Genomic DNA, 19,782 nt, shown 5'->3' on the forward strand with positions numbered 1-19,782 from the left:
AAGGCAATGTTTATTTCTATTTCCTTGTAACACAAGTAAATATAATGTTCACATACAGCATTGGCCTTCAAGTGAATGACCCTCAATTTTGTATTAAGTACCCCTCTTCTGAAAATGGCTCACGAAAATAAAGGGGTTAACAGTACTGTCTGTCTACAGGGCATTGGAAAAAAACACTAAGGTCAACTTCAAATTGTATCATCGTGTTTGCTTGCCATACAATTGGCAACATTTGAAGAACATTTTAGGTTAGAGAGATACTCTCGCTAAATTTATTCAGATCATCAAGACCTTACTTATCATTGGTGTCTGAGGACTGGTGTAGATGATAAAGTGTGAAAATGCACCAAGTGCAAGTGGAATTGCCCCTGACCCCCCTCACTGCACAGTAAAAGACGAGAGAACATTTCTCAGAAAGACCTAAACTAAATAGGAGGACTCCAAAGGTAATGCTTGCAACTTTCTTTGTCTAGAGATTGACCCGTTCATAATGACCATGTGGCACATCACATGCCTGCTGTGCAGTTACAGGTGTACCTTCGAAATCCAAGTGTGAAAGAGTGAAAGATGCAGTGAGGGGAAAGTTTGATGTTCGGTTCATGGTCAAGACTAAAAATCCCCCCCTCCAAAAAACATCAGTCCAAAATCACAGCACCAGTTTCTTTGTCTTCTTGTAATTTGTTATTTTTTGGACTCGGAGCTGATTTGGTGAATCAATCACAGCAAAGAAAAGCATCAGAGTATGATTTGACCATGACCAAACACCTTACAGCAACTAGGGGCAAGATGAAGCATTTTCAGTGACAGTGAAACAAGTAGATTATAACATGTACAAACACCTTTGTTGAAAGACACGATATGCATAAAGGTTGTTCCAGTTAGGGATCTCAATGTTCATTTTATTAGAAGGATTGAATATATTTGACCAAAACTTCGAATATCTCAACTATTACTAGTAGTTAAATGAATTAGATAGTTAACTTTCAATGCAATTCATTGGGATTTGAAGTGTCTATCTTCAAATCCTATCCCAACACCACCCCATCAGAATATCCTGTACAGGTTTTCCCAATCAACATGAGTCGGTCCCACAGCAGAGCAGGACACATCGGGGGACACGCACATGACGTGGGCCAACAGTTATATTCCATACAAATATGATTCATTCTGAAAGACTTAACCACATGCTATCCCATAAGGGCAGTCTCAAAAACATCCAAATCCAGTATATATTCATATACAGAGTATAACTGAAAGTACAAAAAGTGCAACAACTTTTGCTACCCCCCCTTTTTAACCCTCAATGGTACTGGGGCACTTTTGCAACATCATGATAGGCCCAATCCTTATATTCCACCAGCACCTTTTCTGAAAAAAAACCAAGTATCTATACCCGGAGATTGGTTAATGATGCAAAGTTTCTTGGATACAAGATATCTGATATTTGTGTACAAGTTTCTCCCAGATTTGATGACCCTGGCATCACCATAATGACTGATAATAATGAAAATAAACAACCTCTTTCTACAAAAGTCACCATGTATAATGATTCCTATGAAAATAACGAAGATTTTTACATTTAGTGACATTGGAGGGGAACTTGATCGCAAAAATAGTCAAACATTCTTTGAAAATTTGCTCTCCGATATACACAACTTGTTTTAATAATAACTACAGGTTGGCAAAAACAAAAAAGGATGGCTACTGGGAAATTTCACAGCAATTCATCACTAACAAATACATCAGGCCAAAATAAACAAATTTTCAAAGAATGCCGAAAAAGTTTACATTATTCATTCATTTTCCCAGTGATCTTCCTATCTAATGATTGGGGTAGTTCCAAATGATAACTGCCCCCCCCCCCCCCCCATCGTTGCAATTATTCTGTGATGACTGATACCAATATCAACCAAGCCCAAGAATATAAGCAAACTATTCAAATTTGAACTAAGCAATTTTAACCATCAATTTGAAAATAGGAAGATCACAACATTATTTCATCCACTGAAAAACAGATGATCGTCATCGTTCTCATCGCCTGTTGAATAAAAAAACAGATTTGTGTCAATCACTGTCCCGAGCAAGCAAAGGTGCTAAGCCCACTGAATAATGTATGTAAATGTATCTATAGAACCTCCCTATTAAGGACACCCTTTGGACTGACAAATGCTGTCTTTAATAGGATGGTGTCCCAATTACAGAGGTCAAATTGCATAACAAACTACCCATTTGGGACAAAAATCACTGCCCTTAATAGAGAGGGTGTCCTGCTAATAGAGGTGTCTGCTTAGGGAGATTTCACTGTACATATAGGTTTACATGATCATGATGAAAGAATTTTCGTTTTCCCACACTTTACCCCCTTCTTAATACAACAACCATAACGGCTCTGAAAAGTCTATTAACTTTGATTATTCTACTGCCAGTTATTAGCAGATCTCAACTTGACAATAAACTCTGCCGACAAGTATAGCAAACGGATACACCCAGAATGCTAACAGTTTTTCAGTGGATAAAACAAACTCTGGCCCTGTCACTAACAACAAGTCTGAAAATAGACTAAACCACAATAAATTCTATACCTGATAGTTCCCAAACGTCATGGATCATTTCAAAGCGGCCCGGTTTTATACAAAATTATTTCATTCACAATCACTGTAGATATAAAACTAACACCTTTTTTGCATCAAACCAGAATATCAACAATCTGTATACTCCAATTCTTGTCAAGATCACATACGCAGCAAGATTTCACGACGCCAACAAAATCAAGACAGAGGTCGTATTTACAGAGTTTTATTGAAGTGCGGGATCCAGAATATAGCCAAAAAGGATTTGAATTGACAACTGATCAACATGACCCTTGTTCTGAAAACTGCTCAATCACTTCTGAGAAGTACTTTTTGCGAAATATTCTAAACCGACAGTCAGCCTTTCATCCTTATGGTATCACAATTTCAACAAAACTCTTAAATTTTATACACCAAGGCCCAGTTGCTCTATCAGTGTTAGAGACAAAAATTAGCTTTAGCTCAACTTAGCATACATGTATCTTCTTCAGAATAGTGCAATTACCATACATGTCGTAGCTTGAGTACTTAATGCCAGCGTCTACTGCTAACACCAGTGGAGCAACATGGCCCTGGGTGATTCCACGTCCCTGAAACAAACAATAAGTAAGACGCATCTTATCTATTCTTACTAAGCTTAACCATCAATAAAAGAAGAATGTTTTTTATAAGTAGGTATATCAAGAGTACTCAATATAGTTGTTAAGTAAGCTACCAAAGGCAAGAAATTTTACAAATACGGTTTTTAAATAACAAAGAAGAGAATTCAATCAATTTTTCTCCAATCCTGTCACAATCATGACAATGGCTCTTCAGGGCCGATACCCTCCCCATCTCTAATGACCCACCCAATCCCTCACGTTGGTTCATTTTCATGAAAAACAACTCTTCCATGTTGTATTTGCTCCTTTTTTGGTTTAAAAAGAAAGTAAAGGGAAAGTTAGAAGAAACAAGACGAGACACAAGACAAAGCTACCTGATTGAACTGACATTGTACCAAACGAAAGTCGGGCCTGCAGTTAGCTTTTTGCTCATGGGGGCAAAACACCTCCTTTATCCTTCGTCGTTGAAAATTAGACAGTATCTGGATCGATGAAAAACACATTTTTAATGACCCCTCTAGCTACAGCCCCAAAAGTACAGATGACTAGAGGCAAAGACCAAGACCAGCAATTCTCAGAACACACCACATAAGCTAACTAGCCTAACACCTCTTTCATTTCTCAACCTCAAAATATTGGAAGATTTTCTCCCTTCATTTCTCCCTTGGTCCTACTGTGTTAAACGGTTATTTTTCTACCTGACATTTAAGTAGAACATTTCGACCGAACAAAACGGCAAGCTTACTCTTAAGAACTTGACTGGACAAAATGACCTATGATATGTATATTTTACACCAACATGATCAAGTCAAATTCTTAAATCACACTCATCCAACTCTTGCGAGTTTGGTACACACTTTGGCATCATAAAACTAAGCCTTATTTGCATAGTTTGTGATCACTACGTGCAAACACAAGGTCATGTTGTATGTACAAGGTTTTACTAAGTTAAATTCAAATCAACTGAAGTAAGTCAGCTTAAGATGAACTTAAGTCGAAGTAAGTTCTAACAAATGGGCCTAACAAGAGGATTTCTTTAACTTACTTTTGACCCTACGAACAACTTAAGTAAGCTTAGGTAGACTACTTTCAAATTAAGTTTGACTTCAACTTAACTTAGGCTAACAATGGGTCTATGTAGAGTCAGGGTTGTCAAGGCAGAGGAGTAAAACTAACGATTGAAGATGTTGAAGAGTGGAAAGGGTGGCAGCTAGGGGTAATTACAAGGGAAAATTCTGTCAAACCTTGCTGTTTGTAGGGTATTACTGAAAAGAACGGTCAAATAATGAGCCGGGCTTTGGTTAAAGAGTCTATAAGGAACTATCAAAGCAACACACACACACTTTTAAAATATTCTCTACCATCTTTTTTAAATTCTGGAATATCTATTGTCATGTTTATGTCATGCGTCACAGTGTGTATCATATCGTGACTTTCGAAAAACATCTTGGATTTTTTTTGATTTTCTCGCTGATAGAAAAGTCCTGATTTCTACGAGAGATTATGCCATTATAACAAACAAAGTACATAAACATGACATTAAACCAACCCGAAATCATCTACTGAGGTAACTTGTCTTCTCGGTTGTATCCATGGTCAAAGCGACCATATTAACCAGACACAGAATTATCCAATAACGTTAGCACCACCCCCTTCATACACGCTCACGTGCCATTAGTAAATTTTTCACACGACCAGAGAGTAGTGTACACAAGGGTTTGTACTCGGCAATAAGTTTCTATATTTCCATCACTTCCAATTCAATCATCTCTCGAATCTTAACCATATGTCTTGAAGGGAATCTATTGGCAGGAGCAAGGTCAATCAGATAAAGTTACACAAAGTCACTGATAGAGGTTTTTCCTATCGCGCAGAACATCGAAACTATTCACATTTGTATGAGAAAGTATCTATCACTTAATCAGGTATGACCCAGTCCAGAATTGTCCACATAAGCCACCTCAATATCCCTATAGTCCCCCTTTATTGGTACCAGTTTGTCACAGCACTTCTCTTCCAAACTGTAACTGTTTTGCAAACTGTTTTCCTACCATAGACATACGCACACTACTCTCTGGCGTAAATTACATCAACCCTAGATTAGAAACAAACTATAAGTCCTATATCACAATTTTTTCGATGTACACGGCCAGCGAGATCAGCCAAGATCACAACCCAACCAGCCTGGCGGGGCCTGGGCATGGTTAACAACCTACAGCGGCTACACTATAAACAAATCCGCGACAGTAACACCCAACGCCACCTGGGATTCATTTTGGCAATGAATTGTCCGTATCACGTATCATTTTCTTAAATCTTGATTTGATTCGCCGAAGTCATTCTGGGGGTTCAACTTCCTCTTTGATCTGTGAATTCCGCAGATGTAATATGTGATGCGACTGGTGTCGAACGTCATGACCCGACGACGTCGGGCTCTCGAGTTTATCACGTGCAGCGTCTTTATGCTCCTCGTCTAAAGTCAATTCGAATTGAAAACTAGGGTTCTCCTGGTTATCATTGTCCTCCTTTTTAACATCCTTTATAGCTTCTTTCGATTCTGGTGTATTGTTGTTTGTGAAGCTACTGGAAGGACTAAGGGGAATCATACTCTGATACCAGTCGCGGTTATCCTCCACGGTATCGAGAATATCCTGCGCGTCGGGGTGAACGAGGTCGGCCCACGTTTCCCACAACGGGTGAATAACGTAATCGATGAAACCGACCTGAAAAAGAATGATTCGAAAGATTACTTTAGATAATATACACACAACAAATGGAGTAAGTATGACAACAGACAACATGTAAGGCATGTGTTAGAAGGGTAAACCCTATCTAAGCAATCTTGAAGCACCACAAAGAAAAAGATCTTGAACATTTTCAATGGACTTTTTATATTGTAAGGCCTTTATCCTTAATCGCCAGAAAACGGTCACAGGCTTTCGCGAGCCGGCCTGAAGTGGTGAATGTATCGTTGATCTATCATAAAGTAGACATCAATTGTGCCAACAAAAACCAGCAGTTACCCTTCCAAATTCTCATCAATAGCTGCTCTTACCTGTGATTTCTCGACTGTGGCTGAATGCCTATCACACATTGGACTCAGTTCGAGTCCATGCTCCTTTTCGAGGTCGCCTTGCCTGAAGAACTCCATCATGACCCGGTCCACCCATTTCCGGTACAACTCGAGCGGTTTCGTGGGGTTGCTCAAGTCAGCACAATGTACCATGTTTTGCAGAACCTGGAGGAAAGGTAAACATTGGTTAGAGAGGAATCTCGGAAGTACTGTTTTGTAAATGGACTGGGACATTTAATTGCAAAGAACACCACTTTTTACTTCTTGTGATGTTATAATTTATAGTAGTACTCATCACAGTGTAAGGTAAAAGTTTACATCAGAATTATAATGTTGTGAGTGGAAAAATGTGTGTATTTTTTACAAAGTGCAAAGCGGTGCAAATTGAAGAAAGCAATTTTAGAGCAAGGCTATGTTGACCTTGCAGGTGTCATTCTTATCAAAGTCAATCGCTTAGCTGAATTTCATACAACTGTACTCATTGTCAAGGTACTAAGTTCAACAGTTTGTAAAGTTCTCTGCAAACGAGTGATATTTGTTGCTGACCTGCAATGCTGCAATGAGCAATATAAATATCACTTGTCTGTTGGTAAAATTGGTAATCACTGGGTTTTGATATTGATTGTTGGTCACAGCAATCACCAATTCTTGTCAAAGGTACATGTACATGTACCTGTGATGACAAGCACACAAACAAGAGATTTTTGTTGCATTCGATTTAAACTGCTGGTTTGCGCGCACTTAAAAGAAACTCATAAGTCAGCTAAGCATGGACGAGCCAAAATCATTTTCAAATAGGTTCAATGAATTGTCGTGAACTGTGGAAGACAGAACTTTGTGCCATGTGACTGCAGTCTTATTGACCTGCAGTTGACCATGCAAACCTCAGCTTGATTGTGGTGCTTGATTGTGGAGCTTTAAATTGTGTTTTTGTGTCTAGTTTCTCTACACATGATATGCAGTGTGCATCAAAGTCACAGGGATCAATCTTAATTACATGTGCAGAGCATCCTTGCAATCAGAATTTTTAATAGTCCTCCTCCCAACAGCCTGTAATGATACTCAATTAATACTCCAAGTCATGATAGAGAAATATGACATGGCAAGTTTGGTATCTGCAGAGAAGGAGAATCGCAAAAAATCTTATCATGAAGGGTGTTGTGCATCTTTTGAGAATGTATCTGGACTATGGCGTGGCTTGACTGAATGATAGGGCCTTTTTGCCCCATGAGTGCCATGCATTGTCATCAGAAAAAACTCCGTCACAAGGATGCTCTACACAGGTCATTGAGAGTGCCCCCCAAAGGGATCAAAGCAACAAAACAGTGGTCTAATCTTTGAAATATCAAAAGAAATGAAACACCATAAAACCTAGTTTAGTGACATCTAGAGTTGTTTCTACTTTATGTCATTATTGAAGGATGTATATGTATATAATATAGGAACAGGACGTCAAGCATAGAAAAACTGAGGATGTGCAGACTGTGTCATAATTCTTCTGCTCTCAACAAGTAGGTGTCCGTGGGGTTAAGATAACCGTCAGATAAGAAGGGGAGATCAGCTAGAAAGGTCTCCATTAACCAAAGCGATCATTGCCAAATGCTTTTAGCAAAATATGTGCACTTGGCCATTGATTTCTTCTCATGCCGTTGCCTTTGTTTGAGTCAGACATGGTAATAGGAACCCGACACCACTGGGAAAATTTCACACCGAGGGGAAAATACCAATACCATTTTAACAGCTATGATGATGTTAATTCTCATGCACGTCCCCCATAAGCATGCATGAAGACTAAAACACCCCTAGACGATAACAACATCTAGCCTAAGATGGGAGAAGCATCAACATTCACATGCGGGACAGCAGATGGCGCTAGCGGCCGTATAGGACACCAAACGGTTGTGCACCGTAACGGTACCTGAATCCTGTCATTGTATGTGTCCAGGTTAACAATGCCGCTGCCGGACACCTTCTTAGTCTCGACCATAGTCTTGAGATCGGCAAGGTGGGTCATGTGTTTGGACATGTCAGTTGCTAGCACCTAATCACGCACGAGTCAATGCAAAAGTTGAGGTAATTATAATTAGTACGGGGAGAGTCTATGTGAGTTAGTGCTGGAGGATGTTATCACTGGATACGCTAGCTTTCCCCTACTCGTCTTGGCTATAAAATACCGGGCAGATATAGATGAAGTTTCATGCAGTTTCTATGTCACCGCACGAGAAATAAGCCCAAGCAGAAAAGGCCAGTATTAGAGAGACAGGATCCCACCACCCCACTGCCCACATCAAGTCTGTTTTTCCTCCTCTCGATCACCCCATGCCTGTTCAAACGTGTTTGTTCTTTCAATCACCCCACTGCCTGTTCAAACATGTTTTTTCTCTCTCAATCACCCCACTGCCCGTTCAAATGTGTTTTTTCTCTCTCAATTACCCCACTGCCCAATCAAACGTGTGTTTTTCTCTCTCATTCCCTCAACAGCCTGTTCAAATGTGTTTTTCCTCTCAATCACCCCAATACCTTTACAAACTTGTTTCTTCTCTCTTAATCTGCTTGGGGTTATTTCCAGTGACATCCATGCATGGTCAGAACTAGAGAACCATACTGCAAGAACCACTCAACAACAAAAAACATGCAGGACTTGATCTTGTATCAGTTATACTTCGAAGACGTACTGACAAGAGAAAGTGAGAAGAAGGGGAATGAAAAGTATCTGAAAGTTTCAGAAGAAAGTTTGAGAACTATACTGGGTGTCTTTCAATAGAATGCCCCACAAAAATTTTTCAAAATAGGAATGCAAATTTGACGACCCTTGTTTCATATATCTAGCATTTCTAGGTGGATTTTTCAATTTTCTCACTTCTATATCTAGTGTAGCATCACATCAGACATGTTTGGGAGACACCCAGTAGAATTTCAGAAAAGCAAGATTTTAGTCGTACAGGACAGAACGAGTGAAGGCAAATCTGTTGAGGGTATGACCTGCCTGATAGATTTAGAGCCAGTTTGAGACGGGGGTAGCCAACGATGGGGCGGACTGTCACAGCATGCTGTCACAGGGAAGATACCACCAAAGACGGCATAAAAGTCCCAATCTGGACTCGGGCTAAACGAAAAAATTTCAACAAGTTTTACAATTTTACAATTTTCTATATTGCCTTCTTTGGTGATATATAAACGCAGGGCAGAAAAACTGCTAAAAACGCAAACGCAGCGATCCAGGCAATCCTGAATGATGTCCCACCTGAATACGGTCGGTGTAGTTATCTAACAGCAGTACTCCTGAGCCGGCAACCTTTTTTGTTTCCACCATCGTCTTCAGATCTGCCAACAGGCTCATATGCTTGGACATATCTGTAGCTAGCACCTAATTGGGGGAGAAATAAACAATGAATACAGAGAGAGAGGCGATGTCTGCTGCCTGACCTGATATCAAGACACTGGTAACCTGTGGCGATCCAATGGTAACCAGTGGTGTCCCAATGGTAATCAGTGGACGGCTTACCAGACCAGAACCAGTGATGTGCCAGTGGAATTAGTGACAAGGGACTTCATTGTCACTGGTGGCTGGAATATACTACTAGCAGCAATACCAGAAATATGTCACTATTTCGTTACAAAGGCCTCCACATGATGCACTGCTGTTCCTTCTTCTTCTTTCAGCATTTGCTCAGCACTTGGAGGTGATTTTCCCCAGGGAGTATTCCTCCTCCAAGACAGGATGAGCGTTTTAGCGTGCCACTACAGTTAGGTGCCAATCGGGTTTATTGGCCTAGTGACTCCGACTTCGGCCAATGTGGTGCTGTACATTTGGCTGAATGTGTACAGCATGCACTTTCAAATGTTACCATCCATGACCCGTCATCATAGAGTTTATCCTAGATGAATTTCAGATTTTCGGAACCGAGCCAAACAGCAAGAGGATCTGCATCAAAAGTCGCAAGGGAAAACATACTATTCAACCTACCATATCAATAACCATTTTGCGTAGTGTTTGTCTCTGCTTCTGACTGAGATTCTGAAACACATCACAGTTGTCTTCCTGTAGGAGCTTAAATGCCACCGCTAAGTGATGATTTTCTAGCACAGACTCGTCGTTGTACATTAACGCCAATTCTGAGCCTGAAAAACAAAAGGGGAACAAGTGAAACTGAGGACATCACTACCACGTACTACAGGGCATGACTGAGCAAGATTGAGCAAAATTGAGCACTCTATTGCTGTGGGTGCCGTGCATAGCACGTCATGACATGGCCCCATGACGTGCAGGTGACATGCATAGCATGTCATACCTGACTGCAAAGGACAGTCAAAGAAAGTAAAGTGACTTGCTCAAGGTGACTTACTCGTATTGATGAGATATTGGTTGGCTACGCCTGGATGATCTACGTCATGGATGGCACAGGCAAATATGGCAGCTAGAATCTCAAGATCAGTGAAAACATTCTGAAATCAAGAGAAAACACAGAAAATCAGGAAATAATATCAGCCAATTTAAGCATCAACGGGTGGGACGTTTAAATTAAAGGGCCATTATATCTACAATGGAAATTTTGTCTCTGTTTAATTGTAATTTAAAGCAACAAACGTGAAACCATGCAGTGTATACTTTTAGTGTGGTTATGTCACAATGCACAATGGCTCTGTGAACATTCACATTGTAATTCCAGGTGGGTCTCTTCATCCATTAATTGAATACAGGAGTACTCTGCCTTTAAGCGCATGAAATTAACATGTTAAAAATTACCCAGTGAGACACGCTTGTAAAAAATTGCATTCCAGAGAAAATGCCATAAATTGAGCAGAACCCAACCCATCAGTCCATTACTCCAAGTTGGATGAAGAACAAATAACCCTTAATTATATATCATCATTCTACATCCCTTGCTGGCATATTAGTGTCATTTTAATGGAACACAGGCACATCATCTTCATTAGGTTATCAAATTTAATGCACCGATCACAATCTTGATCACGAACATTAAATGTTGGGGGGGAAGTGCAAAATGCTTTCAGTGGAGCAACTGGGAAGGTGTGGGTGGAGGTTTTAAAGGGAGACTAGCTATGAGCATGAGCTAGCTGGTCAGCAAGATTAAGTTACATGAAGTTCTCAACTCTTCTCTGTATTAGGGATCTATAAATAGCACCATTTCAGTGCATACAATGTACATCGTTCTCTTCACATACATGTATGTGTGAGCAAGTTGGATTAATGTACATACTTGGTAAAAGGAATATTCTAATCGACAGACAAGACCCAATTCCCTAACTCTCCATATTGTTTTATACAGTGGAACCTCCTTTAGCGGACACCTCTCTACTAAGGACACCCTCCCTATCATGGACACTTGATTTGTTCAAAGGCTGCTTCTTCATTTTGACCTCCCTTATCAGGACACCTACCTAAAAAGGACAGCATTTGTCAGTCCCGAGGGAGTCCTTAATAGAGATTCTCTACTGTACTTGGACCCCCTAAGCTCCAGTCCTAATTGACATTGAAAGAAATGACGTCTTACCTCCAGTGCAGGTGCAGAGAGTAAAACATGTGTGGACTGAGTGACGTCAGCGGCATGCACGTTATTGTGATAGGGGACGTCCCGCCGATAGTGGTCTTCAAGATGCATCATATATGCGACTAGAGTATTGGCTGGAATCTTGAACTGTTTCATTAAATCTCTTTCCTGAAATTGAAAATGGCTGACTCTGAATCAATAAACCCAAAACTGCAACCTTAACACACCTCGGAAGTTTTCCAGGCTAAAAGAACTTGACGTCTTACCAGTATTTTCCAGTAGTTTCTATTATGAGGTTTAAAAAACATCAGCAGTGTATGACTGCCAATACACTGCTGCACACATGAAGTTGGTATCACTGTGCTTTCTATTTAGTGCGAATTATGGTCAACTTTAAGCTTACCTGGAATATCGTGTAACATACAGCTGTGAGGGGTCTATTATTACTTAATTCTGCTATCCTAAATATGTCCACACCCCACTTGTCCAAATCACCCAATAGCTGAAAGTGGAATTGTGAAAAATATATAGTAAGAACATGCAGATTTCAAAACACTTGACATCTGAGTTTGAACTCAAAATTACCTCCCCTTCCATGTGGATTAGAACACACCTGCAGATCCTCACAGGTGTCTAATGGGGGTGGGTCTAAAGTGCATCTCATTCTTAAGTGAAGCACTGTGCAGTGTGACCTCTAAGGTCACGATTATATAAAAATAGAGTTCACGTGTTCACATGTGCATGTTACGTGTCATCACTGTTCATGCAGTCACAAGTCACTTCCAAAGTGGGCTACATGTGATTCACGATGTCACCTTTCACCCGCACGTGGCTTGGTATCACTTACCACTCCTAACTCAGCTTCATGTGGCGTTTCTACTCCGTATTTTGGCACGACACCCGCTGAAAAACTGCTCCCGTGTTTTAATTTTCTAATCCCAGAGATCTGAGACATTGGTGTGATTTTCTTCTTTTCTTTTCTATTTGGCGTGGTCGTTGGTTCGGCGTTGACGGTTACATCTTCGACTTTTAGCGTTGGTACATCCACCTCTTGCTGTTTATCTGTAATTAGACAGGTTTGTAAAATATTAAAGACCTACCAAACTTTGTAGCTGTAAATAGTTTAAGATGATTATATGATGTGGCTGCATGGATCCAAAAGGATTGAGTTTGGAAGGGCTGAAAGGATGATTCAAAAAGGATTTAGTTTGGAATTAACCTATAGGGCATAAAGGGATGATTCTTCCCAGAGTTGGACAACCCTTGAGTAGATGCCAATTGTGAGATTAAAATATTTCACTGATGACGATCCTAAGTACTGCACTCCCTTCAAATCGAGTATGTTAGAACACGAAATCCGGGAATCTCTCTCTTTTGAATGAGAAGGGGAGACGGGACCATCCCAATGCACCCAGTCCTGCCCTGACATCATATGGAACTCTGAAACTTGGACATTTACCTCTGATACAACTGAACCAGAACGGAATCCGACTGCCACAAAACACGTATTTACAGACATAACTACACAACTGCTTCATGTTCCTTCTTCGTTTCAATCAATCCTCGAAATGGCGTCGAATTTCAAGTCATGGGACCACAGCAGCCTCAACGAGGAGGTGTTACGATAAAATCACATCCAAATATTATGACAACTCAATTGCCTGTTAGGTTTCTAGTTGATTGGCACCTAATGGTAAGCAGAAATGCTATTGTATTTCTATTTATTGGGATGTTGTAGTCAAATTATCCTATTGGTCATGTTGGTGATTGCATATATTTTTCCTGTTTCTTGTGGAGCAATGAATATAAAACTTTAACAAACAATCCTTTGGCTTTATTCCAATTTTCCAAATACTGTTATTTGAGCGAGTCAACAATTTCTGGTCCAATTCCACGGCCAGAGTTGTCATAAACGTCACTTCCGACAAAAAGATAAACCAATAAATCAAATCTCAAAAGGTTCCCAGGAGCTGAATGATAAAGAAAACAATCCAATTAAATGAAGTCTTTCTAAAGTAATCCAACAGTTTGAGTAAACTTCAAGTCTGAGAACAATTCTAAGCGACTAAAAGAAGCCAATTATGAAAAATTCCAAGTCAAGAGGGGAAACTCCAGCTATATCCGAGAGAGGAAATCAGTATTATACTTTGACAGGGCTTTCTAATGGTGCATCCTTCTTGAGCCACAACCTCCACACTGAATCATCACCCTGGTTTGAATCATCTCATCTTGTGGTTCAACGCCTGTAGTCAGATCAATACATGCATTCGTCTCTACCTCAGCCCCAGCTGGCCCATGAATAATCGTTACGTGTAATGAATACAGATGATTTCATCGTTACACCTCGTCCACAGCTCGCAACCTGGTACAGATATCACCCATCAGATGACGTTACATAGTTAACATTATCAGCGATAAGATAGCAGTTTCCTGTTCTGTCTAGATTCTGAGAAAATCCCAGGAAAAAAATGAAAACAATTTGTTGACCAAACTCTCTATATATCACACTACATTGATGATTGAGCAGTTAACTAGGTTTAGGGGATAATTTTAGAATTGATAGAGAATACTCGGTATCAGGTCATGTATGCTACTGCTCATGGTGTACATGATTTGTCAGCAATGAACTTTGATGCTTCTTGATTCTACCACTCTGTTGATTCAACTGGTCTGTTTTTGTTCCCTTTATAAAAAAGGACCTATACATGTATCCTGATCGGCAATTTTGGCAACTCCTCATGCTTTTTCGGACCCTCCTGAATACAGAATACACGTATTTCCAAATCTCACAAAAATAAGCAGTGTTTAGCAAAAATCCTGGCCACTTTTGGCCCATCACATCCCCACATCCCTGGCCAAAAAGGACCGCTCCCCCTAATTAGTGCGGATCACTTCGAAAGCAATGAAGAGGTACCAATCATTCCATCATGCTGTGGACAAGACACTTAACCCAGAATATTTTAATAAGAGTTACATTAGTAAGAAGGCAGGACGGGTGGAGTCCATACTTGAAGGTTAGGATTCTGCTGGCTGATCAACTGCTACCAGGGATAGTCAAGTTCAATCTTGAACAACCGTGACCCACTGCACTGCGTCTAATAGTCAATAATACACCTTGCCTTAATATAAGTATGATGCTCACGCTGTCATACTAGGCCCAGCCCGACCACTGACTACTATAAATGAGCCATCGGGAGAATTAGTCCTACTCATCGATGCTCCCACCTCATCTGAATTGTTCAATCTCAACCCACCTCATTTTAATTGTCAACAAGCAGAGAAATCAATAAACTCTAGTTCCACAGATCTAAGAGTAGTTCTGATTATTCACATTTGTTCAACTTGGCCTTTTGTTTTTATATCGCATCGTGATCAACTGGTCATAGATTGGTGAGTGTTGAGTATTCAACAGTTGCGAGCAGGTTTTTATCTCGTCAATTCCCATCAGGGGGCCTGTGTGACATCTGAAAGTTGTGAATCATATTGTCGGTGGAGGTGTTGCAGAATAAAGTAACAGCCCTTCCTTGATTCAGGTTGGATGCAAACATCTGCTTGTAAGATCTAATGAACAGCCCTTCCTTCCTCCCGAAATCTAGCAATGTGTGCATCTGGAATTATTCACTGCTGTTTGGTCAGTGCTGTTATTTTGAAGCCAAAAGTGACTGGCAATGTTGCATGTAGGACTTTGGTCAAAGGGGGCTGTAGGCTCTCTTGGGGGAGGGGCGCACCCAGCTGTTTTTTCTTCCATTTTGTACCAATGCTGCATGAAAGATATGTTTTTCTCTGATATGTAGGGGGGGGAATCCATGTAGCAGAATCACACCCAAAGGTGGGACTATCATCATGGATACATTTGAAGGAGATAAATGCAAAGTTGCCTACGAAATATTGGCCTCTGTCCAAGAGAAGCCTTACTCATTTCTTGTTATCCAATAATTACTGTTTGATAATATTACTAGCATAGCAGTAGCGCTACAGCAGCATGAAGTAGTCAGAAAGACCCGTTCGTAAATGCTCGAGGGTATCGGAGAATTCCTTCGGCTGCTGAGTCATTCTTTAGCATCTAGCAGGCGGTATGGAAACATGATTATTGACCGCTGTCATGGTACCAAGCGGCAAGAGTTTTATGACCCGAACTAATTATGAGGACACAGAAGGATACTATCAATATCAGCTTTGATTGATTCCAGAAACTGGACACCAATTCCAAAACAAGAGTCCCTAAAGTACATGACGATGACAGGGAAAACAGATGATTATTGCCAAAGATTTGTAATCGTGATATAGTTCTCTGTAATACAGGGGTTATGAGGAGCCGTGGGAGTCTTGGGATGAAACTATTGATCAGTTCTACCACCCCCATCATATTCCTATGATATCCATATAACCACAATGACAAATAGACTAGATGGCATTGCGTAACTTCATAATTTGTCCCTGTCTGATATGGAACATCATTGAAACCAGCCCAACAAAATAAGTCCACTCACCTAAAAAGGTATTGCAGATGTATTCTGATATTTGGTTGCCTGATTTACTTGACTCAGCAAAATGACTCAATTCTCGATTCAACATTCGTTTGAACTGAAAACATAGAGAAGAAGATGAAAATGAGATACATGTATATCTTGATTTAGTTTTGAGAATCACAACAACAAAGATGTTAAAAGGACTACTGTTTCTTAAAAGTTATACACGACACCCCTTGAAGGACATTATCAATTTCAAGATGAACATACCTTGCTTGATGCCATATCACTGACTGATCGATGTGTCTGGATGGTCTCTAACTGGTCGAGACACCATTCTAATTCTTCTAACGTCTCGCCGGCAAGTTTGGTGTAACCAGCATCTTCTGCTGTAGATTAGAAGAGAAATGGTTAAAAGTGTCAAAAGTAAAAGGAGGGCAATTATGAGAACACATCTGCGCTAGCAACCAAACTGAAATAATATTATGATATTATAATTTTGAAACATTTTCAGGCTTATGACTTTTATTTCTCTTTTCACTTTCATTGTTATCTCTCAAACTAAGGCATGATGATACTTTTATTGTCATTTTAGTACAATCAAATCACCCAATCTGTAAGTAACAATCAGCATCAAACTTTGTCCATACTATATTTTCTCAAAATGCAATGTAATATGAATGGCCACAAAATATGGCTGAAACTGACAAGGATAATTGTTCTTATACATGATTAGCAACACACATCTGTCAATTTCATCCGTGGGCGCAGTTCTACTTTGCATAAGCTGATGCTAAAATACCACGATCGAAGCAATAATTCAATAGATATTGATAAAACAGAAGTGACACAGCGTCGCCGAATTGAACGCGGGTCGATGCGGTCGACGCTATTTTTGGTAAGTTGTTTACGGCGCGACCCTGTCCTGAAACCACCCGAGCTCCATTGGGATCAATAACGATTAATTTGGTATGATCAACCGCTGCATCAGGAAACCTGTCAATTACTGAGTGATTTCTTTCGCGATAATCTGACAGGCTATTATTGTTTCAGCTGAATGCGATAGTTTGAATTTATGATGCACTGGTGGTGACATCTGTCAAATAGAGGAAAAACTGACGTAATTGGCAGCACTTTTCTCCGTGCAGATGATCAGGAGCGCGATCTAGCTACTGGTGTGGTGACATCTTACAATTGAAGTGAGAACTAATAGAATATATTGACAGCCAGGTAGCCTTGTTGCAACGATCTTGGTCTAGCAACAGGTGGTGACAGCTCAGAAATGGAGAGACTGAGAACTGACAATATCATTGAATGCCAGCCAACTTTGCTCGACGATCTCAAGATGATCGAAAAACTCAACATTTCACGCTTCACCTCCATAATCTGCCATGAAAACACTTACCAAGTTTTGGGTTTATAGATTGAGTATTATGATTAGCGTGCCCTGAGACAGCAGAACCTCGCCGCGATCTGAAAAGACAAGAGGAACGTTAATCACTTTGTCAATATAAGACATCCATCTATCTTCATGGAAATAGTCTAAAGTTTCTAGATAAAACAATGAATGTGCAATGACACGTCTCAGCAAAACCAGGCACATGTTCCTCTGAACTTGGCAAGTTGAGACGGACCGGTTTCACTGTTGTCTGCCTTTGGAGAAATCTGGGTACAGCGATTTCTTTAATCATCTCCTGGCATCATTTGGGCACATCTTCAGTGCGACATGCCCCTGGTTTTGCTGTGACTGGTCACACATATATCCGCCTTACCCCGGCATTTCTTACTTAAGAGAACTATCCTGTCTAGGTCAAAAATGTTCAAGTCTAAAAAGACCAACATGTCCAGTTAGTCTGTCTAAAATTTTACACGAGTTCATCCAAGCCCCACACTGATGTATGAAATCAATAAAGACTTTGTGGTTCCTCAACAAACATAGCCTAATACATGTAATGCCCTCTGGAGGAAGAAAGAGAAACCACCAAAAGCCAAATCACTGAAACGTGCAACATTCGTCTATTGATCAAATCAAGCCGACTGATCAAAACAGACGCATTAATTTCCCTGAGTTGTAAAAATCGGCAGAAGCAGACGAGGTTTCAGAAACAAGATGTCCATCTTCACAGTTGCTAAGCAACTGGGCGGGATGGAATGAGTTATTCACCAACTAGTAGTACATACTGACGTCTAGATCAAAGTGCCAGACAAAACCTAATTAAGAAAACACCCATTTCTTACATTTGCCGAGGACAGAGTATTCTTGTACACTTCCGGCTACACTTCTGATAAATAAATCTCTTTCGGATGTGACAGAAATAATGACGACAGACGATGCCACTGGCTGTGCACGCCAAATCAGGGAATAATGTGACTGCTAACTGCCTGGCCTCGGAAATTCTTAACGCTGACCAATGGTACCCAGACAAGACACAACAACAACAACAGGAAGATGGCCAAAGATGGGGGCAAACACCAATTTGCTGTTTCGCTATTTTTGGTAATATTTGTGCGTGACAGAGAGTCAGATAATGGAAGTGAAGAAGCACATCTGTCAAAAGATGACAAAACTCTAGGCTAATATGCTACTTCTATTCCCTTTCATAATTTGTGGAGGTAAAAATCCAACATTTATCAAGCCTGAATTCTTTCTGACAACTTCCGCTGATTATATTATCAGATATCTGAAGTAGTGTTTTGCCAAAGACAAGCTTTCATCTTGCCGAACAGCTTTCCGGAGAAATTGTTTTCAAACTGTGTGAAAAAATTCCCAATTAGTCATAGGCTTTGTTTTAAGATTTCAAAGATTACAAACTCTAATGGAACAATCCTTTCATTTTTGTGCACCAATTGGGACCTTGGAAACTATTAACCCCTTCATTTTCATGACCATAAATATTTGCGAAAAAATTCCAAGATACTACGATTAATTTCTGTGATAATGCACTTGCCAATGAGAGATATTATCCAATTATATATTTTCACATATGATTTATGTTTGCATTTTGAAATAACGAGGCTTATAGTAGACTATATGTCTGTAGTTCTTAGTTCTGCTGGTAGACAGGTTCAACTGAAGATACACACAATGCCTTAAGGTCGCTGCGAGCTCAGCTTACGTGTTGCACCTTAAACAGTTAATAATGATCATTTGCTGAAATGGCAAAGTTCGTGGGGAAATAAAACACGTTTCTATACCTTTCAATACGCAAAGGTTGGAATCACCAAGCTGAATAATAGCACTCTCATAAAGCACTAACTGAGTTTATGAGAATAAGAGAAATACCTTAAAGGCAGATGCTCAAAATCTTTGAAATTTGAAACTGAATTTGAAAATTTGAAATTGTGTAACTGAACAATGATATCGTGAAGACAGATATACAAATATCATAAATATCAAGTTTTTGGCAAATTGTATGCATTATAACTTCACTATGGCATACCCCTTTAATATTCAGCTCATAATGAGAAATGACGAGTTGGGAAACTGGTAATGCATCTATATTGAGAGCGAAGTCCTAACTCTTTGAATGACGAACTAGCGGAGGGCCAGCCAAT

General features: G+C 40.0%; 1 protein-coding gene across 15 annotated transcripts in view; it reads right to left on the bottom strand.

The window, feature by feature from the left end:
* Positions 1 to 1,859: 1,859 nt before the first annotated feature.
* The window catches only part of LOC135486151 (3',5'-cyclic-AMP phosphodiesterase 4C-like), a 249,309-nt gene continuing 231,386 nt past the window's right edge, over positions 1,860 to 19,782 (bottom strand). For 14 of the 15 annotated variants that reach the window (XM_064768707.1, XM_064768702.1, XM_064768704.1 and 11 more), the window contains 11 exons: positions 17,633 to 17,700; positions 16,498 to 16,616; positions 16,249 to 16,342; positions 12,606 to 12,820; positions 12,162 to 12,260; positions 11,762 to 11,926; positions 10,592 to 10,691; positions 10,213 to 10,367; positions 9,490 to 9,612; positions 6,228 to 6,410; positions 1,860 to 5,895 (listed from right to left, as the gene is read on the bottom strand). In XM_064768707.1, the coding sequence (XP_064624777.1) occupies positions 5,509 to 5,895; positions 6,228 to 6,410; positions 9,490 to 9,612; positions 10,213 to 10,367; positions 10,592 to 10,691; positions 11,762 to 11,926; positions 12,162 to 12,260; positions 12,606 to 12,820; positions 16,249 to 16,342; positions 16,498 to 16,616; positions 17,633 to 17,700 (1,708 nt within the window). In that variant the 3' untranslated portion in view covers positions 1,860 to 5,508. Of the gene's footprint in view, positions 5,896 to 6,227; positions 6,411 to 8,163; positions 8,287 to 9,489; positions 9,613 to 10,212; positions 10,368 to 10,591; positions 10,692 to 11,761; positions 11,927 to 12,161; positions 12,261 to 12,605; positions 12,821 to 16,248; positions 16,343 to 16,497; positions 16,617 to 17,632; positions 17,701 to 19,782 lie in introns of all 15 variants that reach the window. The other variant, XM_064768703.1, reaches the window with a different exon arrangement.

The sequence above is a fragment of the Lineus longissimus genome, chromosome 4, assembly GCF_910592395.1.
Source record: "Lineus longissimus chromosome 4, tnLinLong1.2, whole genome shotgun sequence".
NCBI lineage: Eukaryota > Metazoa > Nemertea > Pilidiophora > Heteronemertea > Lineidae > Lineus > Lineus longissimus.